The sequence below is a fragment of the Haematobia irritans genome, chromosome 3 (assembly GCF_050003625.1).
Source record: "Haematobia irritans isolate KBUSLIRL chromosome 3, ASM5000362v1, whole genome shotgun sequence".
NCBI classification, from domain to species: domain Eukaryota; kingdom Metazoa; phylum Arthropoda; class Insecta; order Diptera; family Muscidae; genus Haematobia; species Haematobia irritans.
This window is the reverse complement of record NC_134399.1, coordinates 217,358,467-217,382,743: the sequence shown is the minus strand read 5'-3', so window position 1 is coordinate 217,382,743 and position 24,277 is coordinate 217,358,467. Positions and strand designations below refer to the sequence as shown.

At 34.5% G+C, this 24,277-nt stretch overlaps 2 protein-coding genes across 2 annotated transcripts; both read right to left on the bottom strand.

The window, feature by feature from the left end:
* Positions 1-9,756: 9,756 nt before the first annotated feature.
* On the bottom strand, positions 9,757-19,850 carry LOC142229999 (uncharacterized). Its single transcript, XM_075300603.1, has 2 exons — positions 19,629-19,850; positions 9,757-10,236 (listed from the first exon to the last, which is right to left on the bottom strand). The coding sequence occupies exon 2, from the start codon at positions 10,143-10,145 to the stop codon at positions 9,831-9,833; it is 315 nt and encodes a 104-aa protein (XP_075156718.1). The 5' UTR covers positions 10,146-10,236; positions 19,629-19,850; the 3' UTR covers positions 9,757-9,830.
* LOC142231437 (uncharacterized) lies at positions 12,219-16,925 on the bottom strand. The gene has a single exon (XM_075302044.1). It carries the CDS (start codon positions 16,923-16,925, stop codon positions 12,219-12,221), a length of 4,707 nt encoding a protein of 1,568 aa, XP_075158159.1.
* Positions 19,851-24,277: the final 4,427 nt, after the last annotated feature.

The following is a 24,277-nucleotide window of genomic DNA, read 5'->3' as shown; positions in this document are numbered from 1 at the left end:
AGACATACTTAATATTTCCACTTTTTTTATTGTAAACGTATTTAACACCATGAGAAATTTATAACGTGTGAAAGTTTTGAAAATATAAATTTCTCTAAACCATTAGTTAATTTAAGTAACGTGTTCAAATCCATCAAGGTAGACGAAAGTTTATCCTTTTTTTTTAATGAAGATAAGATAAAGTTAAACCGGCTATAGTGCCCCCTTTTCAGAGTGCAGATATTCAGAATTTAATAAAACGAACACAATAGAAACTCAATCGAAAAACGCAATGTAGTTTCTTCCTTCTTTAAATACTTGGGTGAATCAGTAGGAGAATCCATGCAATGATTTGAAAACGTTGCTATTATTTTACGCTGAAAGATAACTCGCTCTCATTTCACCAACAGCAGTGTTACCATTTGCCTACTTAAGAAAACTGTTGTCCCGATAAAGATACTTTTCCCTTTTTCAAAACTTAACTTCATTTATCACACTGCTTTAAGTGATCAATGAATAAAATGAACAAAACAAAAAAACAAATAACATATAACACAACATAGCAATTTCTCAGAAAATGTCGATCACACGATGAATTAAGTCCTTCGTTCTTGAAGGTGCGTATTAAGATGTATAAACTCCAACAAAGTCGGAATTCTCTTATGATGTGGCACAAAGTATGATGTAGTGTAGATTCCGGGAGTACTTTTCTCTTTCGAATCGGGTAACCTTGCAAACTAATATGATCGCTCCCGACAATGTGAATCAATATCACTGCAGCGATTTCCCAGAAAATTTGGCGTCCCTAAATTAGGGCCTCTTACCATTTCCTGGGACACGAAGGAAAAAATGTGTATAACTCTCCTTCTAACTAGATCGGAGTGGATAAACAATGGTAAATGAAGATAATTATCTCCATTCCGTATTAAACGCAAACTTTTCTTCTAAATATTTATGACGAAACTATAGCCAATAAATAAAGATTATCAACGTGGTAGACTGATGACACAAATCTCCGTGAGTATTAGCATGTATATAACATCAAATATTTTTATCTGATATCGACTAATGTTTAATTAAATTTATTTCAGTGTTCGAAATATATATGATATGAAAATTTGGGATGGCAACAATGAATATAAAAAGACTCACTCTTATAACTGCTGTAATCGATCCGCCAAATTGCCTAGGCCTCATGTAATCATGTAAACTAGCATATGACATAATTCTCGCTATGAATCCATGTGACATTAACTTTCCGCAATAGCCAAATTATTGTCACCACAATTCACTACAAGCTTAATCTTCCACATTATATTCATACAGAAAAAAAATTTTAGTGACTTGAAGAATAATTCTTCTTCCAACTTTGTCGTGTATTTAGATAGTTTTCTCTTGCACTGTTTCTGTCACTTCACTGATATAATTTAATCTTCATAATTATCGACCGTAACAACCTTTTCATAAGCACTTTCCACAATGCATGCACATATATCTCTTTCTTGTTTCTCACTAAATTATCTTTTCTTTCCATACATTAATCAGACCGTTCTGTTTCAACATACACCTCAACTCGAATATTCTTCTTCTTCATCCAAATTTTGACAGACCAATCTCAGTAATCACCACTGGCAGTGCAAATTTTCAAGAATGTATGCGTAATAGTGACCCAAAGGTGAAAAGAGAATATCTGAACATTAAGAGAGACGTGGTGAGTATTACTCCAAGAGTAACCACTGTGAGTTTGTTGTAGCGATTCCCTGTCCTGAATTACAGGCGCTCTACTCACTCAATGTTAAGTGAGTTTATAGGTATTAATCAACGTGAGTGTCTCTAATGTTAATTTATTAATTTACCACATTTTTTCGTAACTGAGAACACTGTTGGGCCTATATACATCAAAAGAGTCATGTAAAAAGAAACAGGTAAATTTCGCCGAAGATCTGTCTTCACCCTCTTTCTTTCCTAGAGATTGCGAACAAAACTGCCTACTTGGCGAACACGTGAGAGCCCTTATGTCACCAAAATGAATCAGGTGTAAAAAGGAAATAAAAATGTAAGGTTGTACTGTGACTTTTATGACATATAGTCTTAATTTACTTCAATATTACTCGAAAAACGATGCTCGTGAAGCATAAAGTCCACTCGATATGTTGGTCAAGAGATTGCGAACAGCTTTTGTGGAAAGGTCTCTTTTAGGAGTAGTGTAAACTGTAGATCTTGTGTCCGAGAGGTGAAGATGGGACATTAAAGCAACCACTTCTCTAGCCGTAACATTAAATACACATCCACCTACATATATGCCCAAATATTTTCTGAGGTATAGTCGTAATCGCCTTTGCTGCCAACATTTGCCGTATACATAGCACCTCAATTTATTCGTTCACACATCAATTAAACTTTACATACCTGCTTTCCATAATTTTTTCGTAAGATGTCACTGGGAAGTTTCAATATAAGATGAATATTACTGGACGTGATCCTTTGCAAATATTTCGTTCTTTCTGGTTTCTTTAGAAGGTTCGATGGACCATGTACACTTCTCGGAGATGTATTCTAGCTTCGAATGGACTGTATAATGTGAAGATGATTTACTCCCAGAAGTGTAAACGAGAAAATCCCAGAAGTGACAAATATGGAAATAAAACAGATCGAATCTTCAATTTTGATGCAGGTTTTATTTGGGTTGGTGCTGCTTACCGCTCTAGTGCTAATACACAAGTAAGTCTCTTAAACCAAACCATTTAGGATCTAACCAATTTCAATATGTAATTTTAAAAAATTGTAGTTTTAGGTTGAAATAGGACAAAGATATTTGTTCTTCAAAAAAGCTTTTGTTAACTATATAGAGTTACCATATGGTTGAGAACTTCAATATGAGATGATCTTATACAACTACGTTACAACTAGCTAATATTTAAATAATTCATTAATTAATAAATTCAGAATATTCAGAAAATTCAATGACAGCAAGAAAAGAAAACAATGATTGTTGAACTGGATTCAACAATTTTGATTTTTGAGGGGTGGTCACGAATTATTGTCCTTTTCGCTCTAGGACGTATATTTAAGGAGATATGGCCAAAATAAGTTTTTCATATAAAAATTTTAATTTTTCAAGGATTTTCATCAAAATGTTGATTTTTGAGGGGTGGTCACGAATTATTATCCTTTTCGCTCTTGGACGCATATTGAAGGAGATATGACCAAAATAAGTTTTTCATATAAAAATTTTAATTTTTCATCAAAATTTTGATTTTTGAGGGTGGTCACGAATTATTGTCCTTTTCGCTCTAGGACGCATATTTAAGGAGATATGGCCAAAATAAGCTTTTCATATAAACATTTTAATTTTTGAAGGATTTTCATCAAAATTTGATATTTGATTTTTGAGAGGTGGTCACGAATTATTGTCCTTTTCGCTCTAGGACGCATATTTAAGGAGATATGGCCAAAATAAGTTTTTCATATAAAAATTTAATTTTTTAAGGATTTTCATCAAAATTTTGATTTTTGAGAGGTGGTCACGAATTATTGTCCTTTTCGCTCTAGGACGCATATTTAAGGAGATATGACCAAAATAAGTTTTTCATATAAAAATTTTAATTTTTCAAGGATTTTCATCAAAATGTTGATTTTTGAGGGGTGGTCACGAATTATTATCCTTTTCGCTCTTGGACGCATATTGAAGGAGATATGACCAAAATAAGTTTTTCATATAAAAATTTTAATTGTTCAAGGATTTTTCATCAAAATTTAGATTTTTGAGGGGTGGTCACGAATTATTGTCCTTTTCGCTGTAGGACGCATACTTAAGGAGATATGACCAAAATAAGTTTTTCATATAAAAATTTAATTTTTTAAGGATTTTTATCAAAATTTGATTTTTGATTTTTGAGAGGTGGTCACGAATTATTGTCCTTTTCGCTCTAGGACGCATATTTAAGGAGATATGACCAAAATAAGTTTTTCATATAAAAATTTTAATTGTTCAAGGATTTTTCATCAAAATTTAGATTTTTGAGGGGTGGTCACGAATTATTGTCCTTTTCGCTGTAGGACGCATACTTAAGGAGATATGACCAAAATAAGTTTTTCATATAAAAATTTAATTTTTTAAGGATTTTCATCAAAATTTGATTTTTGATTTTTGAGGGGTGGTCACGAATTATTGTATTTTTGGCTCTAGGACGCATATTTAATGAGACATGGCCAAAATAAGCTTTTTATATAAACATTTTAATTTTTGAAGGATTTTCATCAAAATTTTGATTTTTGAGGGGTGGTCACGAATTATTGTCCTTTTCGCTCTAGGGCTCATATTTAAGGAGATATGGCCAAAATAAGTTTTTCATAAAAAAATTTAATTTTTTAAGGATTTTCATCAAAATTTGAGTTTTGATTTTTGAGAGGTGGTCACGAATTATTATCCTCTTCGCTGTAGGACGCATATTTAAGGAGATATGGCCAAAATAAGTTTTTCATATAAAAATTTTAATTTTTCAAGGATTTTCATCAAAATTTTGATTTTTGAGGGTTAGTCACAAATTATCGTTCTATTCGCTCTAGGACGCATATTGAAGGAGATATGGCCAAAATAAGTTTTTCATATAAAAATTTTAATTTTTCAAGGATTTTCATCAAAATTTTGATTTTTGAGGGTTAGTCACAAATTATCGTCCTATTCGCTCTAGGACGCATATTTAAGGAGATATGGCCAAAATAAGTTTTTCATATAAAAATTTAATTTTTTAAGGATTTTCATCAAAATTAGATTTTTGATTTTTGAGAGGTGGTCACGAATTATTGTCCTTTTCGCTGTAGGACGCATACTTAAGGAGATATGACCAAAGTAAGTTTTTCATATAAAAATTTTAATTTTTCAAGGATTTCCAGCAAAATTTTGATTTTTGAGGGGTGGTCACGAATTATTGTCCTTTTCGCTCTAGGACGCATATTTAACGAGATTGGCCAAAATAAGTTTTTCATATAAAAATTTAATTTTTTAAGGATTTTCATCAAAATTTTGATTTTTGAGGGGTGGTCACGAATTATCGTCCTTTTCGCTCTAGGACGCATATTTAAGGAGATATGGCCAAAATAAGTTTTTCATACAAAAATTTATTTTTTTTAAGAATTTTCATAAAAATTTTGATTTTTGAGGGGTGGTCACGAATTATTGTCCTTTTCGCTGTAGGACGCATACTTAAGGAGATATGACCAAAATAAGTTTTTCATATAAAAATTTTAATTTTTCAAGGATTTTCATCAAAATTTTGATTTTTGAGGGGTGGTCACGAATTATTGTCCTTTTCGCTCTAGGACGCATATTTAAGGAGATATGGCCAAAATAAGTTTTTCATATAAAAATTTAATTTTTCAAGGATTTTCATCAAAATTTTGATTTTTGAGGGGTGGTCACGAATTATTGTCCTTTTCGCTCTAGGACGCATATTGAAGGAGATATGACCAAAATAAGTTTTTCATATAAAAATTTAATTTTTTAAGGATTTTCATCAAAATTTTGATTTTTGAGAGGTGGTCACGAGTTATTGTCCTTTTCGCTCTAGGACGCATATTGAAGGAGATATGGCCAAAATAAGTTTTTCAAATAAAAATTTTAATTTTTCAAGGATTTTCATCAAAATTTTGATTTTTGAGGGGTGGTCACGAATTATTGTCCTTTTCGCTCTAGGACGCATATTTAAGGAGATATGGCCAAAATAAGTTTTTTCATATAAAAATTTTAATTTTTGAAGGATTTTCATCAAAATTTTGATTTTTGAGGGGTGGTCACGAATTATTGTCCTTTTCGCTCTACGGCTCATATTTAAGGAGATATGGCCAAAATAAGTTTTTCATATAAAAATTTAATTTTTTAAGTATTTTCATCAAAATTTGATTTTTGATTTTTGAGAGGTGGTCACGAATTATTGTCCTTTTCGCTGTAGGACGCATATTTAAGGAGATATTGCCAAAATAAGTTTTTCATATAAAAATTTTAATTTTTCAAGGATTTTCATCAAAATTTTGATTTTTGAGGGTTAGTCACAAATTTTCGTCCTATTCGCTCTAGGACGCATATTTAAGGAGATATGGCCAAAATAAGTTTTTCATATAAAAATTTTAATTTTTCAAGGATTTTCATCAAAATTTTGATTTTTGAGGGGTGGTCACGAATTATTGTCCTTTTCGCTCTGGGACGCATATTTAAGGAGATATGGCCAAAATAAGTTTTCCATATAAAAATTTAATTTTTTAAGGATTTTCATCAAAATTTTGATTTTTGAGAGGTGGTCACGAGTTATTGTCCTTTTCGCTCCAGGACGCATATTTAAGGAGATATGGCCAAAATAAGTTTTTCATATAAAAATTTTAATTTTTCAAGGATTTTCATCAAAATTTTGATTTTTGAGGGGTGGTCACGAATTATTGTCCTTTTCGCTCTAGGACGCATATTTAAGGAGATATGGCCAAAATAAGTTTTTTCATATAAAAATTTTAATTTTTCAAGGATTTTCATCAAAATTTTGATTTTTGAGGGGTGGTAAAGAATTATTATCCTTTTCGCTCTAGGACGCATATTGAAGGAGATATGACCAAAATAAGTTTTTCATATAAAAATTTTAATTTTTCATCAAAATTTTGATTTTTGAGGGGTGGTCACGAATTATTGTCCTTTTCGCTGTAGGACGCATATTTAAGGAGATATGGCCAAAATAAGTTTTTCATATAAAAATTTTAATTTTTCAAGGATTTCCATCAAAATTTTGATTTTTGAGGGGTGGTCACGAATTATTGTCCTTTTCGCTCTAGGACGCATATTTAAGGAGATATGGCCCAAAAAAGATTTTCATATAAAAATTTAATTTTTTAAGGATTTTCATTAAAATTTTGATTTTTGAGGGGTGGTCACGAATTATTGTCCTTTTCGCTCTAGGACGCATATTTAAGGAGATATGGCCAAAATAAGTTTTTCATATAAAAATTTAGTTTTTTAAGGATTTTGATCAAAATTTTGATTTTTGAGAGGTGGTCACGAATTATTGTCCTTTTCGCTGTAGGACGCATACTTAAGGAGATATGACCAAAATAACTTTTTCATATAAAAATTTTAATTTTTCAAGGATTTTCATCAAAATCTTGATTTTTGAGGGGTGGTCACGAATTATTGTCATTTTCGCTCTAGGACGCATAGTTAAGGAGATATGGCCAAAATAAGTTTTTCATATAAAAATTTTAATTTTTCAAGGATTTTCATCAAAATTTTGATTTTTGAGGGGTGGTCACGATTTATTGTCCTTTTCGCTCTAGGACGCATATTTAAGGAGATATGGCCAAAATAAGTTTTTCATATAAAAATTTTAATTTTTCAAGGATTTTCATCAAAATTTTGAATTTTAAGAGGTGGTCACGAATTATTGTCCTTTTCGCTGTAGGACGCATACTTAAGGAGATATGACCAAAATAAGTTTTTCATATAAAAATTTTAATTTTTCAAGGATTTTCATCAAAATTTTGATTTTTGAGGGGTGGTCACGAATTATTGTCCTTTTCGCTCTAGGACGCATATTTAAGGAGATATGGCCAAAATAAGTTTTTCATATAAAAATTTAGTTTTTTAAGGATTTTGATCAAAATTTTGATTTTTGAGAGGTGGTCACGAATTATTGTCCTTTTCGCTCTAGGACGCATATTTAAGTAGATATGGCCAAAATAAGTTTTTCATATAAAAATTTTAATTTTTCAAGGATTTTCATCAAAATTTTGATTTTTGAGGGGTGGTCACGAATTATTGTCCTTTTCGCTCTAGGACGCATATTTAAGGAGATATGGCCAAAATAAGTTTTTCATATAAAAATTTTAATTTTTCAAGGATTTTCATCAACATTTTGATTTTTGAGGGGTGGTCACGAATTATTGTCCTTTTCGCTCTAGGACGCATATTTAAGGAGATATGGCCAAAATAAGTTTTTCATATAAAATTTTAAATTTTAAATTTTGATTTTTGAGAGGTGGTCACGAATTATTGTCCTTTTCGCTCTAGGACGCATATTTAAGGAGATATGGCCAAAATAAGTTTTTCATATAAAAATTTTAATTTTTCAAGGATTTTCATCAAAATTTTGATTTTTGAGGGGCGGTCACGAATTATTGTCCTTTTCGCTCTAGGACGCATATTTAAGGAGATATGGCCAAAATAAGTTTTTCATATAAAAATTTTAATTTTTCAAGGATTTTGATCAAAATTTTGATTTTTGAGGGGTGGTCACGAATTATGTCCTTTTCGCTGTAGGACGCATTCTTAAGGAGATATAACCAAAATAAGTTTTTCATATAAAAATTTTAATTTTTCAAGATTTTCATCAAAATTTTGATTTTTGAGGGGTGGTCACGAATTATTGTCCTTTTCGCTCTAGGACGCATATTTAAGTAGAATTATTGTCCTTTCCGCTGTAGAACGCATACTTAAGGAGATATGGCCAAAATAAGTTTTTCATATAAAAATTTAGTTTTTTAAGGATTTTGATCAAAATTTTGATTTTTGAGAGGTGGTCACGAATTATTGTCCTTTTCGCTCTAGGACGCATATTTAAGGAGATATGGCCAAAATAAGTTTTTCATATAAAAATTTTAATTTTTCAAGGATTTTCATCAAAATTTTGATTTTTGAGGGGCGGTCACGAATTTTTGTCCTTTTCACTCTAGGACGCTTATTTAAGGAGATATGGCCAAAATAAGTTTTTCATATAAAAATTTAGTTTTTTAAGGATTTTGATCAAAATTTTGATTTTTGAGAGGTGGTCACGAATTATTGTCCTTTTCGCTGTAGGACGCATACTTAAGGAGATATGACCAAAATAAGTATTTCATATAAAAATTTTAATTTTTCAAGGATTTTCATCAAAATCTTGATTTTTGAGGGGTGGTCACGAATTATTGTCATTTTCGCTCTAGGACGCATAGTTAAGGAGATATGGCAAAAATAAGTTTTTCATATAAAAATTTTAATTTTTTTTGAGGGGTGGTCACGAATTATCGTCCTTTTCGCTGTAGGACGCATACTTAAGGAGATATGACCAAAATAAGTTTTTCATATAAAAATTTTAATTTTTCAAGGATTTTCATCAAAATTTTGATTTTTGAGAGGTGGTCACGAATTATTGTCCTTTTCGCTGTAGGACGCATACTTAAGGAGATATGACCAAAATAAGTTTTTCATATAAAAATTTTAATTTTTCAAGATTGTCATCAAAATTTTGATTTTTGAGGGGTGGTCACGAATTATTGTCCTTTTCGCTCTAGGACGCATATTTAAGTAGATATGGCCAAAATAAGTTTTTCATATTGAATAATTCAGCTGGCGGCTGATTTTAACAATAGCACCGTGGTGGGTGTAGTAGCGAAAATGGTTGAGGGTTTAAGATCGCACAAAGGGGAAGAGAGGAAACCAATAGCGAAGCAATCCCAATAAGGGCTCCAATATCCCAATCGTAATGTGCAGAGTTATTCAAAGGGAAATCAAAAAAACCAACCCAATTGTTAAGGTAGTTCAAGTTGTATATTTTTATTTTTAAGTGATCCTCACCAATAGCGATCCCAAATGTAAGTGACCGTTCTACTCAACATTTTAGTGTTTGGTAACTTATGTTTCAATTTTACAAATATTTCTTATTTTTGACATTTCGATTATTTTGATAGATAATTCACAATAGTTCTAGTTACCAAGTTTCATTTTTCCTTCTCACGAATTCAGATATATAATTCACAATTCAATAAGTTGTTACAGAACTAGTGTTTAATTTAAATTTAAATCTCAAGTAAACGTTTAAAGATAATGTCCAAAAATTTCATTTTTGGACATGGCGCCCGCCTTGCACTTGTGCAACGTTATGTGAGCTGCAGAGAACAGCGGCTAAAGACTTGATTGCTTCAGATAATATTCTCGTATCTGGCTGCGTTGCTGTAGCAGTTGTGTTTTTCTTGGGTTTCCTTTGCTTTCTTTGTGTTCGTGCCGCATTAGGGTGAAGTAAAGTGTGATGGTGACGTTGACATTTGAAGCAAGTTTTCCTCGATGTGCAAGAACCAAGTGTGTGACTTTGTGCTAGACAATTGACACAGTATTTAAACTTTTCTACCACAGCTCTTCTCTCTTTGGAGGTCATTTTCAAAAACCTTTTACAGCTTCGAATGGAATGGTAGTCATAGCACAATTTACATTTGTAGACTTCAGAGCCTTTACGTTTCGGATACGATCTGGAAGTATTGTTATTTTATTTTTATTTATGTTTATGTTATTTTTTTATAATTTCAATCAAGTTTTTATTCTTGTGCCCTATGGTTGTTGTCTAAAATTGGCAAAACACAAAGTTTTACAATGGGTCTAGTTATGATCCCTGTGGAGGTACGAACATCCGCCACTCGGACTCTACTATCTGTTCCCGGATGTGTGTCAACGATTCGACCTAAGCGCCATTCACTTGGGGGTAGCATATCGTCTATCACTACTACCATGTCACCGGCCTGAAGGTTGGGAGATGGATTTTTCCATTTGTAACGTTTATGGAGTGACTTGAGGTAGTCAGTTTTCCATCTAATCGCAAACTGATGGTGAAGGGCTTTCATTTTTTCCCAGCGATTGATGAGAGATAGATTCTGGGAAATGGTTTCGGGAAAAGACAGGATGGGGCTGCCTTTCAAAAAGTGGCCTGGTGTCAAAGCGGTCAAATCGGATGGATCTTCAGAGAGGGCTGAAAGTGGTCTGGAGTTTAGAACACCTTCAATTCTGGCTAAGAGTGTTGCCATTTGTTCAAAGTCAAATTTATGGGATCCGGAAATTCTTTTGAAATGATATTTAAAACTTTTAACAGCGGACTCCCATAGTCCACCCATATGTGGCGCATGAGGTGGGATGAAACTCCACTCAAATCCATGTGTTATAAAGGGTGATTTGTTAAGAGCTTGATAATTTTTAAAAAAAAAAAACGCATAAAATTTGCAAAATCTCATCGGTTCTTTATTTGAAACGTTAGATTGGTCCATGACATTTACTTTTTGAAGATAATTTCATTTAAATGTTGACCGCGGCTGCGTCTTAGGTGGTCCATTCGGAAAGTCCAATTTTGGGCAACTTTTTCGAGCATTTCGGCCGGAATAGCCCGAATTTCTTCGGAAATGTTGTCTTCCAAAGCTGGAATAGTTGCTGGCTTATTTCTGTAGACTTTAGACTTGACGTAGCCCCACAAAAAATAGTCTAAAGGCGTCAAATCGCATGATCTTGGTGGCCAACTTACCGGTCCATTTCTTGAGATGAATTGTTCTCCGAAGTTTTCCCTCAAAATGGCCATAGAATCGCGAGCTGTGTGGCATGTAGCGCCATCTTGTTGAAACCACATGTCAACCAAGTTCAGTTCTTCCATTTTTGGCAACAAAAAGTTTGTTAGCATCGAACGATAGCGATCGCCATTCACCGTAACGTTGCGTCCAACAGCATCTTTGAAAAAATACGGTCCAATGATTCCACCAGCGTACAAACCACACCAAACAGTGCATTTTTCGGGATGCATGGGCAGTTCTTGAACGGCTTCTGGTTGCTCTTCACTCCAAATGCGGCAATTTTGCTTATTTACGTAGCCATTCAACCAGAAATGAGCCTCATCGCTGAACAAAATTTGTCGATAAAAAAGCGGATTTTCTGCCAACTTTTCTAGGGCCCATTCACTGAAAATTCGACGTTGTGGCAGATCGTTCGGCTTCAGTTCTTGCACGAGCTGTATTTTATACGGTTTTACACCAAGATCTTTGCGTAAAATCTTCCATGTGGTCGAATAACACAAACCCAATTGCTGCGACATTTCATTCATCGACATTTCACGGTCTTCAGCAACACTCTCAGAAACAGACGCAATATTCTCTTCTGTACGCACTGTACGCATTCGTGTGGTTGGTTTAATGTCCAATAAAGTAAACTGAGTGCGAAACTTGGTCACAATCGCATTAATTGTTTGCTCACTTGGTCGATTATGTAGACCATAAATCGGACGTAAAGCGCGAAACACATTTCGAACCGAACACTGATTTTGGTAATAAAATTCAATGATTTGCAAGCGTTGCTCGTTAGTAAGTCTATTCATGATGAAATGTCAAAGCATACTGAGCATCTTTCTCTTTGACACCATGTCTGAAATCCCACGTGATCTGTCAAATACTAATGCATGAAAATCCTAACCTCAAAAGAATCACCCTTTATATCGTTGAGCTATGTCAGTGGACGCGGTTTTTAAAAATCTAGAAAATTCTCGAAGTAATCTTCTACTAGCCCCCAGAAAGTTCCGTCCGTTGTCGGACACAACTTTGTGGGGCAAACCACGCCTTCCAATGAAACGGGCGAATGACGCCTCAAATGCCGAAGAAGATAGTTCGGAGCATATTTCTAAATGGATCGCCTTTGTTGCGAAACACACAAATACAACCACGTAACCTTTTACTGTTGGAGAATTTCTAACAGCTGAACATTTAAGCTCATATGGGCCAGCAAAATCTATACCGGTTGTATGAAAAGGCGGTGTAAGTGTGCATCGTTCGGGGGGCAGAGGTGCCATAACTTGGGAACAGGATTTCTTTTTAAATATAGCACATGTTTTGCATTTATGAATTATGCTTTTGATATTGGGCTTTAATCGAGATATGTAAAACTCGGTCTGAACGAGCCTACACATCTGATTGCATTCACCGTGAAAGAGAATTATGTGTATGTGCTGAAGATACAATTGGCAGAAATGTGACTTTCCCGGCAAGATCATGGGATAGCGTTCGCTATAAGAAAGTGAGGAATTAACCAAGCGACCATTTACGCGTAATATCTTATCCTGATCTAAAAAGGGGTTTAGCGGTTTCAAGGCGCTCTTATTAGGAATAATTGTGTTTTCTAAAAGAGAATTGTACTCCGCTTCAAAATAAGTTTTTTGACAAACCATAATGAGGCGGGATTTAACAAACTTTAATTCCTCTTGCGAAAGATTAAGTGTGGTTGGTACCAACGAGAAGTTCATGCGACATCGGTTGTAGAACCGAAATACATAGCAAAGTGTTCTCAATGCCTTGTGATATGAGGAAAATCGTGCTAATATGTCAGGTTCCGATATAGACGCAGAGAGGGATGTATTCCTTTTCCCTATATCTGGTGTTTCTAAAGGATTTCGCCTAGGCCACGATGACGCCGGTCTAGTCAACCATGGTGGACCTTGCCACCACAACAAGTTTGTCACCAAATCTTGTGGTCTGCAACCTCTTGTCCCAAGATCGGCCGGGTTGCTACTTGTGGGCACGTGGGCCCATATGGCATTAGGAGCTAGTTCATGGATTTGGGCGACACGATTAGCCACATAGGTTTCCCAATTCCATGGAGGTTTAGAAAGCCACCCTAGGACTATTGAAGAGTCCGTCCATAAGTATATACCATTAAATTTGAAATCAAAAGTATTAGTAACATAGTGCACTAATTTGGCAAGTAGGACCGCCCCGTTTAACTCCAATCTAGGCAAACAGATAGTCTTAAGGGGAGCTACTTTGCTCTTAGCCATAAAAAGATTGCAAAATACAACCGACTTTGAAGTCTCGCACCTGATATAAATGCATGCGGCATAAGCTGACTTAGAGGCATCGGAGAACCCATGAAGTTGAATTGAGTCTGTGGGAGTATATTGAAGCCAGCGTTGGATGTTCAGTTTTTCTATGTGCGCGAAATCCGAAACCATATTATCCCAACATCGTATTGATTCTAAACCAATGTTCTCATCCCACCCCAATTTATCCAGCCAAAGCTGTTGCATGAGTATCTTTGCCTTCACTATAACCGGTGTAATCCAACCGGCTGGATCAAAAAGCTGGGCAATTTTCGATAAAATACCCCTTTTTGTCTTAGTTGCACTTGGAGTTGTGAATGTATAAGTGAACGTATCTCTGAGAGCATTCCACTTGATTCCTAACGTTTTTGTTGAGCTGGTTTCCTGAAACCGCAGGAAATCCAAGTCATAAAGATCATCGGGTTCTAATCTCCTTAAAACCTCGGGACAGTTAGCTGTAATTTTCTTGAGAGGGAACCCAGCAGACAGAAGTGCCTGCTTTAGGGATAGAAGACTATGGGTGGTTTCTTCAATGGTAAACCCTCCTGACAGAATGTCGTCAACGTATGTCTCTTTCTTTAATATAGTACTTATCTCCGGTAAGTCCGATTCAATTGATGAGGCAAGTTCCAACAGTGTCCTTATCGCAAGGAATGGCGCGCAGTTGATTCCAAACGTTACAGTCTTGAGTTGATAATCCGATATCCTGCCATTCGGGTGTGCGCGAAAAACTATTTTCTGATAAGGTCTATCCCGTGGGTCTACTAAAATTTGGCGGTACATTTTTTGTATGTCACCGCTATATACGTATTTATATTTCCTCCAATTCAGAACAATGGATGTCAAGTCAGACTGTAAAGTTGGACCAGTGTAAAGAGTGTCGTTCAGTGAATATCCCGAGTCAGTTTTTCGGGATGCGTTGAACACTACTCTTACCTTAGTCGTTTTGTGATCGGGTCTTACCACAGCGTGATGTGGTAAATAGAATGACTCACATTTCTTTCCGTTAACCACTTCTTCGGAAGACGATGCTTCCATGTGGTCAAGGGAAAGATATTCATTCAAAACAGAGTTGTACTGCGTTCGTAAGCTGGGATCCCTGTTTAATGAACGTTCCATGCTTGCATACTGCCCGATTGCCAGATGCCTAGACGGTCCCAAATACACAGACTTTGGAAAATCTTTCCTAAAAGGAAGTCTTACCATGTACCTTCCGTCAGACTGACGTGTTGTCGTGCGTCTATAAAACTCTTCGCAAAAGTCATCTTCTGCAGTACTTTGGTTAAAAAATGGGATTTCCTCTTGTTCCCAAAACTTGCGGAGAAGTTTATCCAGAGAGGAATTTTCAGAAAACCCAACGGTTGACGTGAAGGACTGAACTTTCGTGGAAATGGGTCCGCTAAGGACCCAGCCGAACACCGTATTATAGGCCGAAGCAATTCCACATATATTTCTTTTAATTCCTTCCAAATTTAGAAACCGCTCTGAGTCATTTCCCAGAATAATATCTATCTGTGTTGATTTGTTAAAGTTTGGGTCCGCCAAATCAAGTTCTTGAAGGCTTGACTTGGCGATATCCGGTAACTCAAATGAAATAGACGGTAACAATTTCGTCAGCTTCGGTAGGACTATGGCGTTAACCGAAAAACGGACATTGTATCTTTTGGCGAACAGGAAAAAATCACATTCCCTATCGGAATTTTGCGTATAACCACCGATACCTACTATCTCAAACCTCGACTTACGATACGGAATCTGGAGACGGTCCCTTATCCTCTCGGATACAAAAGTGCGTTGGGATCCTGGGTCTATTAGAGCCCGAACGGTAAAAAGCTCTCCACGCAAGTCAATTTGTACCAACGCAGTGCGCAATAGAACCGTATCCAAATTCGACGAAAAATTTGCCTGTATTTGGGCTTGCTTAGATGTTGAGGGCGAATAATCTAAACTGTCCTGTTCACTAAGATCCTTCTCCTCCTTTCCACCCAGTGGGGAGTCCTGGGAATCATAAACCGGCCCCTCCTTTTGTTTGGGCCTTATATGGAGTAAGGTGTGATGTGTCCGATGACAAATAGCGCAAGTGCTTTTACTTTTGCACTTGTATCTAATGTGGCCTATGGAAAGGCAATTATTACAGTATTTGTTTTTGGCAACAACATTCAAGCGCTCTTGAACATTTAATTTACGAAAAGCAGGGCAAATTCTAAGACTGTGGTTTTCATTGCAGATTTTACATTCATTATCAAGCTTTTCTTGGGAATGATATGTTTGGATTTTTGAGTTCGAGGAGTGTGACCCACTGTGTCGCTCTCTTGTCGATTTGATACTCGAAAGCCTTTCTACAATCTCATAGCGATTACATAAAAATTCGTTCATTTGAGACCACTTCGGTAATTCCCTATGACACTTTAGTGACTGTTCCCAAAAGGACAAAGTCTCATCTGGCAATTTCGTCGATATGAGATATATTAAAATGGGATCCCAACCTTCAGTGCTCACATCAAGAGATTTAAGTGTAGCCAAGCAATCATTGACTGTACATTGAATTCTTTGAAGCGTGTCACTATTTTCGATCTTTGCCACATTTATATTAAACAAAGTTTTGAGCTGGTTGTCTACCAGTACCCTTTTATTTTCATATCTGCTCCTAAGAGCGGCCCACGCTATGTCAAAGTTTTCATCGCATAATGGGTATCTCTTGACAATTGCCCCCGCACTATCTCTCGTCTTATTTCTAAGATGATAGAGTTTCTGAGCACTGGTGAGCTTGGGATGGTTGATATAGACCGCCGTGAACATGTCACGGAATGACGGCCATTCTTCATACCCTCCCTTAAAGACCTCCGTATCGCATGGAGGCAACTTTATAGCAATTTCGCTACTTTGAGGGCTAAAGCCGTTAAAATTTTGAAGATTTTGGCCATTTAAGGAAGGCGATGGTCTTCGTATCGTGACTTTTTGGTTCTGAGCCAATCTGCTCGAGCCAAGAAACTCCAATATGGTCGAACGGACGGTATAGTAGGCCTCAGAAGATACGTTATAGTTGACCAGAGCGGCTGCTTTAAATTCCCTGGAATCTCTCGCTTCAGGAGATAAAACTAATTTCTCGAAAGATTGATTCAATTTATCCCACTTATGCTCAAGATCTTCAAGTTTTACCCCAAGAATAGCATCTGTCTGGTCCGTTATTTCCCCATCTTCAAAGTTCGTACAGAAATTTTGTAAATGTTCGCAATCGAAAAGAAATTTCTGATGTAGTGGTGACGAGCAAATACCTTCGGATAAACCCGAAATACTCTGCTTCTCAGGTGGATCCGACATTGAAATTGATCAGAATCAATGCAATGCAAAAATCAAGAACCAAATCTTTACGTCTATGAACACGCTAATACGGTTTCCTAAACCCAATATTTAAGCCAAGGTCACAAGGCTCCCGTGTACTGCAATCGAATGTATCAACTATGACCCAAAATTATCAGACTACTGAGCTGAAGAACGAAATGTGTATTAAAAGCAATAACCAACCCAATAAACTGGGTTGTTGTGAATTTTGGATTTAAATAAAACTCAATAAATTTGAATCAAAACAAAGCAACGATAAGCCAACCGAGGTGAGAATCCTCTCCTCGCTCTCAGTTCACGACAGATAATTGTGCGGAGAAATGGTAATAAAAATAGGATGAAGTCGGTAGCAATAAATTGGGGTTTTAATGAAACGCGATAAAATTGTAAACCAAAACAAAGGTAATGAGGTAAATGACGTGGAAATTATTATTCTCTTTCCAAGCCAGTAGCAAAACTTAAGCGAAACAATAATTCCCATATGGATGTAATGCCGCCAATGAGTTCTCGTTATAATAGCGACTAATCAGGTGGTTATTATTCGCCTCTACACTCGATAAGGATGCAGTTTAACACAATTTCTCCGATGCTGTTAACTACAGGTTAAAGGCAAGGCTACACTAAACTACTGTATGTAAAATTAATTCCAATGATTTTATACCAAAGGTTGTAAAGGGTGATTCTTTTGAGGTTAGGATTTTCATGCATTAGTATTTGACAGATCACGTGGGATTTCAGACATGGTGTCAAAGAGAAAGATGCTCAGTATGCTTTGACATTTCATCATGAATAGACTTACTAACGAGCCACAACGTCGAATTTTCAGTGAATGGGCCCTAGAAAAGTTGGCAGAAAATCCGCTTTTTTATCGACAAATTTTGTTCAGCGATGAGGCTCATTTCTGGTTGAATGGCTACGTAAATAAGCAAAATTGCCGCATTTGGAGTGAAGAGCAACCAGAAGCCGTTCAAGAACTGCCCATGCATCCCGAAAAATGCACTGTTTGGTGTGGTTTGTACGCTGGTGGAATCATTGGACCGTATTTTTTCAAAGATGCTGTTGGACGCAACGTTACGGTGAATGGCGATCGCTATCGTTCGATGCTAACAAACTTTTTGTTGCCAAAAATGGAAGAACTGAACTTGGTTGACATGTGGTTTCAACAAGATGGCGCTACATGCCACACAGCTCGCGATTCTATGGCCATTTTGAGGGAAAACTTCGGAGAACAATTCATCTCAAGAAATTGACCGGTAAGTTGGCCACCAAGATCATGCGATTTGACGCCTTTAGACTATTTTTTGTGGGGCTACGTCAAGTCTAAAGTCTACAGAAATAAGCCAGCAACTATTCCAGCTTTGGAAGACAACATTTCCGAAGAAATTCGGGCTATTCCGGCCGAAATACTCGAAAAAGTTGCCCAAAATTGGACTTTCCGAATGGACCACCTAAGACGCAGCCGCGGTCAACATTTAAATGAAATTATCTTCAAAAAGTAAATGTCATGGACCAATCTAACGTTTCAAATAAAGAACCGATGAGATTTTGCAAATTTTATGCGTTTTTTTTAAAAAAAGTTATCAAGCTCTTAACAAATCACCCTTTATATTAACAAAAAAAAAGGTGTATAAAAAATGCTCAGTTCGTCGGCGTAGTTCAATTAATTGAACGCTCCTTCCATATAGAAGCTGTAATTTGACTTTACGTTGCGGTGTAAATAACTTAAATGAATTGTTATAAAATCGATGCGAGTTGTTTATGCAGTCATATTCATGTAAATGGAAATTTGTATTAAACCAATTTTAATTGGTCTGCGGTGTATCCCATATAAATAAATTTCCGATCACGACATCATATCGAAACGCAATTTGTGTCTACTTCCTTCCTTAAGCACATATTAATTAAATTAACCAACTAGGTTTGCGGTGTTATTCATTTAACCGAAATCTTATAAAGGGATCAATAGCAATAAATTGACTTGGGTCATAACGCGGTAAATTCCAATTAAATGAAATAATTATAATAAACCTAATTTTGCGGGGTTATTCATCTAAACAAGAATTGGTAGAGGGGGCAATAATTCGATGTAACATCATCGTGCGGTAAAATCATTTGAAGTGAAATTTTATGACAGTCGTCTCGATCAATAATAATTTAAATTAGTTTTCCACTTCATAAAAAATGGATGTAGCAATGGACTGTATGACTTTCTTTTCCTTTTTCCTCCATTTGACTAAATATTGATCATTCTTCCTTCAGTTGTTTAGTTGAGATTTTATTGTCTCATTTCAATACCTTCTTCTTCTTGGAATATATTGGAAATTGTGCTTAACTCTACATGTAGGCATTATCATTTCATTCCAGTGATGCACAGATACTCAGCTATTGACCTTAGATTTAGAGCGAGGCACATAAAGAACTAACGAAAACTCGTTATATATTTCTGACAGTTGTCTTGCACTATTTGTCGTTATTACTCTTCAAGCCTATGAACATACAAAATTTTTTCTCTCCTTTGCACTCGAGCAATGTGAATTATCGGTATTTACCTTACTCACACCGCACTTTAAATTTTATAGCGGTACTTTCTTGACGAAATACAAAAAAAAATCTTGTCTTCTTGGTTACCGTTATAAGAAAAAAAATGTGATTTTTAAATAACAATACGGGTTATGTACTCACTTTTTTCATCGAGTTTAAACACCTAATTTGCGTAACTGTAATCCAACTAGAAAATTCCCATATGAAGCGTAAATATAATCCCACTAGCAAATTGTCGAAGTTTTTTGCATTATAACTCAAAATGCGTTGATTCAAATGTTCTCACACAAATCTTCAGATTGTTCCTTAAATTCGTTTTGTGATTTACGTAACCCGAGTCACTTCAGGACTTTTTTTTTTCTATTTCCTCAAAGCACTTTCTGACAATAAATGCCCTTCTTCCCTCGCATAAAAGTTGTTAATTTACTTTGACACTAGGCACAATTTTAGACAACACTTGCTTATTTTTACGGTGCGAAATTTTGCGGTTTTTATGAGTTAAAATTTGAATTTTGGAGTTTCTGTTCTCCTTTTCATACTAATAAATAATCACCCGCGAGTGGCCATCACTTACCGCTTCCGAGTTAGACTAATGGTATCTATCATTTTCAGTTGTTTTTTACCTCATGATTGGAGTTCCAATGGTGAGTTCCAAATTTTTCCAACGTCACTGCTTCTTCACTTTCGTAAGGACCATGAATAATTCAGCTGGCGGCTGATTTTAACAATAGCACCGTGGTGGGTGTAGTAGCGAAAATGGTTGAGGGTTTAAGATCGCACAAAGGGGAAGAGAGGAAACCAATAGCGAAGCAATCCCAATAAGGGCTCCAATATCCCAATCGTAATGTGCAGAGTTATTCAAAGGGAAATCAATAGCGATCCCAAATGTAAGTGACCGTTCTACTCAACATTTTAGTGTTTGGTAACTTATGTTTCAATTTTACAAATATTTCTTATTTTTGACATTTCGATTATTTTGATAGATAATTCACAATAGTTCTAGTTACCAAGTTTCATTTTTCCTTCTCACGAATTCAGATATATAATTCACAATTCAATAAGTTGTTACAGAACTAGTGTTTAATTTAAATTTAAATCTCAAGTAAACGTTTAAAGATAATGTCCAAAAATTTCATTTTTGGACACATATAAAAATTTTAATTTTTCAAGGATTTTCATCAAAATTTTGATTTTTGAGGGGTGGTCACGAATTATCGTCCTTTTCGCTCTAGGACGCATATTTAAGGAGATATGGCCAAAATAAGTTTTTCATATAAAAATTTTAATTTTTCAAGGATTTTCATCAAAATTTTGATTTTTGAGGGGTGGTCACGAATTATCGTCCTTTTCGCTCTAGGACGCATACTTAAGGAGATATGACCAAAATAAGTTTTTCATATAAAAATTTTAATTTTTCAAGGATTTTCATCAAAATTTTGATTTTTGAGAGGTGGTCACGAATTATTGTCCTTTCCGCTGTAGAACGCATACTTAAGGAGATATGGCCAAAATAAGTTTTTCATATAAAAATTTAGTTTTTTAAGGATTTTGATCAAAATTTTGATTTTTGAGAGGTGGTCACGAATTATTGTCCTTTTCGCTCTAGGACGCATATTTAAGGAGATATGGCCAAAATAAGTTTTTCATATAAAAATTTTAATTTTTCAAGGATTTTCATCAAAATTTTGATTTTTGAGGGGCGGTCACGAATTTTTGTCCTTTTCACACTAGGACGCTTATTTAAGGAGATATGGCCAAAATAAGTTTTTCATATAAAAATTTAGTTTTTTAAGGATTTTGATCAAAATTTTGATTTTTGAGAGGTGGTCACGAATTATTGTCCTTTTCGCTGTAGGACGCATACTTAAGGAGATATGACCAAAATAAGTATTTCATATAAAAATTTTAATTTTTCAAGGATTTTCATCAAAATCTTGATTTTTGAGGGGTGGTCACGAATTATTGTCATTTTCGCTCTAGGACGCATAGTTAAGGAGATCTGGCCAAAATAAGTTTTTCATATAAAAATTTTAATTTTTCAAGGATTTTCATCAAAATTTTGATTTTTGAGGGGTGGTCACGAATTATTGTCCTTTTCGCTCTAGGACGCATATTTAAGGAGATATGGCCAAAATAAGTTTTTCATATAAAAATTTTAATTTTTTTTTTGAGGGGTGGTCACGAATTATCGTCCTTTTCGCTGTAGGACGCATACTTAAGGAGATGTGACCAAAATAAGTTTTTCATATAAAAATTTTAATTTTTCAAGGATTTTCATCAAAATTTTGATTTTTGAGAGGTGGTCACGAATTATTGTCCTTTTCGCTGTAGGACGCATACTTAAGGAGATATGACCAAAATAAGTTTTTCATATAAAAATTTTAATTTTTCAAGGATTTTCATCAAAATTTTGATTTTTGAGGGGTGGTCACGAATTATCGTCCTTTTCGCTGTAGGACGCATACTTAAGGAGATATGGCCAAAATAAGTTTTTCATATAAAAATTTTAATTTTTCAAGGATTTTCATCAAAATTTTGATTTTTGAGGGGTGGTCACGAATTATTGTCCTTTTCGCTGTAGGACGCATATTTAAGGAGATATGGCCAAAATAAGTTTTTCATAAAAAAATTTAATTTTTTAGGGATTTTCATCAAAATTTTGATTTTTGAGGGGTAGTCACGAATTATTGTCCTTTTCGCTCTAGGACGCATATTTAAGGAGATATGGCCAAAATAAGTTTTTCATATAAAAATTTAATTTTTTAAGGATTTTCATCAAAATTTTGATTTTTGAGTGGTAGTCACATATTATCGTCCTATTCGCTCTAGGACGCATATTTAAGGAGATATGGCCAAAATAAGTTTTTCATATAAAAATTTTAATTTTTCAAGGATTTTCATCAAAATTTTGATTTTTGAGGGGTGGTCACGAATTATTGTCCTTTTCGCTCTAGGACGCATATTTAAGGAGATATGGCCAAAATAAGTTTTTCATATAAAAATTTTAATTTTTCAAGGAGATATGGCCAAAATAAGTTTTTCATATAAAAATTTTAATTTTTCAAGGAATTTCATCAAAATTTTGATTTTTGAGGGGTGGTCACGAATTATTGTCCTTTTCGCTCTAGGACGCATATTTAAGGAGATATGGCCAAAATAAGTTTTTCATATAAAAATTTTAATTTTTCAAAGATTTTCATCAAAATTTTGATTTTTGAGAGTGTTGGTCACGAATTATCGTCCTTTTCGCTGTAGGACGCATATTTAAGGAGATATGACCAAAATAAGTTTTTCATATAAAAATTTTAATTTTTCAAGGAATTTCATCGAAATTTTGATTTTTGAGGGGTGGTCACGAATTATCGTCCTTTTCGCTCTAGGACGCATATTTAAGGAGATATGGCCAAAATAAGTTTTTCATATAAAAATTTTAATTTTTCAAGGATTTTCATCAAAATTTTGATTTTTGAGGGGTGGTCACGAATTATCGTCCTTTTCGCTCTAGGACGCATATTTAAGGAGATATGACCAAAATAAGTTTTTCATATAAAAATTAAAATTTTTCAAGGATTTTCATCAAAATTTTGATTTTTGAGGGGTGGTCACGAATTATTGTCCTTTTCGCTCTAGGACGCATATTTAAGGAGATATGGCCAAATTAAGTTTTTCATATAAAAATTTTAATTTTTCAAGGATTTTCATCAAAATTTTGATTTTTGAGGGGTGGTCACGAATTATTGACCTCTTCGCTGTAGGACGCATACTTAAGGAGATATGACCAAAATAAGTTTTTTATATAAAAATTTTAATTTTTCAAGGATTTTCCTTTTCGCTCTAGGACGCATATTTAAGGAGATATGGCCAAAATAAAAAAAATTTAATTTTTCAAGGATTTTCATCAAAATTTTGATTTTTGAGGGGTGGTCACGAATTATTGTCCTTTTCGCTCTAGGACGCATATTTAAGGAGATATGGCCAACATAAGTTTTTCATATAAAAATTTTAATTTTTCAAGGATTTTCATCAAAATTTTGATTTTTGAGGGGTGGTCACGAATTATCGTCCTTTTCGCTCTAGGACGCATATTTAAGGAGATATGGCCAAAATAAGTTTTTCATATAAAAATTTTAATTTTCCAAGGATTTTCATAAAAATTTTGATTTTTGAGGGGTGGTCACGAATTATCGTCCTTTTCGCTCTAGGACGCATATTTAAGGAGATATGGTCAAAATAAGTTTTTCATATAAAAATTTAGTTTTTTAAGGATTTTGATCAAAATTTTGATTTTTGAGAGGTGGTCACGAATTATTGACCTTTTCGCTGTAGGACGCATACTTAAGGAGATATGACCAAAATAAGTTTTCCATATAAAAATTTTAATTTTTCAAGGATTTTCATCAAAATTTTGATTTTTGAGGGGTGGTCACGAATTATTGTCCTTTTCGCTCTATGACGCATATTTAAGGAGATATGGCCAAAATAAGTTTTTCATATAAAAATTTAGTTTTTTAAGTCAGTGGTCACGAATTATCGTCCTTTTCGCTCTAGGACGCATATTTAAGGAGATATGGCCAAAATAAGTTTTTCATATAAAAATTAAATTTTTAAGGATTTTCATCAAAATTTTGATTTTTGAGAGGTGGTCACGAATTATTGTCCTTTTCGCTCTAGGACGCATATTTAAGTAGATATGGCCAAAATAAGTTTTTCATATAAAAATTTTAATTTTTCAAGGATTTTCATCAAAATTTTGATTTTTGAGGGGTGGTCACGAATTATCGTCCTTTTCG

Coding starts and splice junctions, on each gene's coding strand:
- LOC142231437 (XM_075302044.1), bottom strand. CDS start 16,925: ATGTCGGATCCACCTGAGAAGCAGAGTATTTCGGGTTTATCCGAAGGT.
- LOC142229999 (XM_075300603.1), bottom strand. CDS start 10,145: ATGACCTCCAAAGAGAGAAGAGCTGTGGTAGAAAAGTTTAAATACTGT.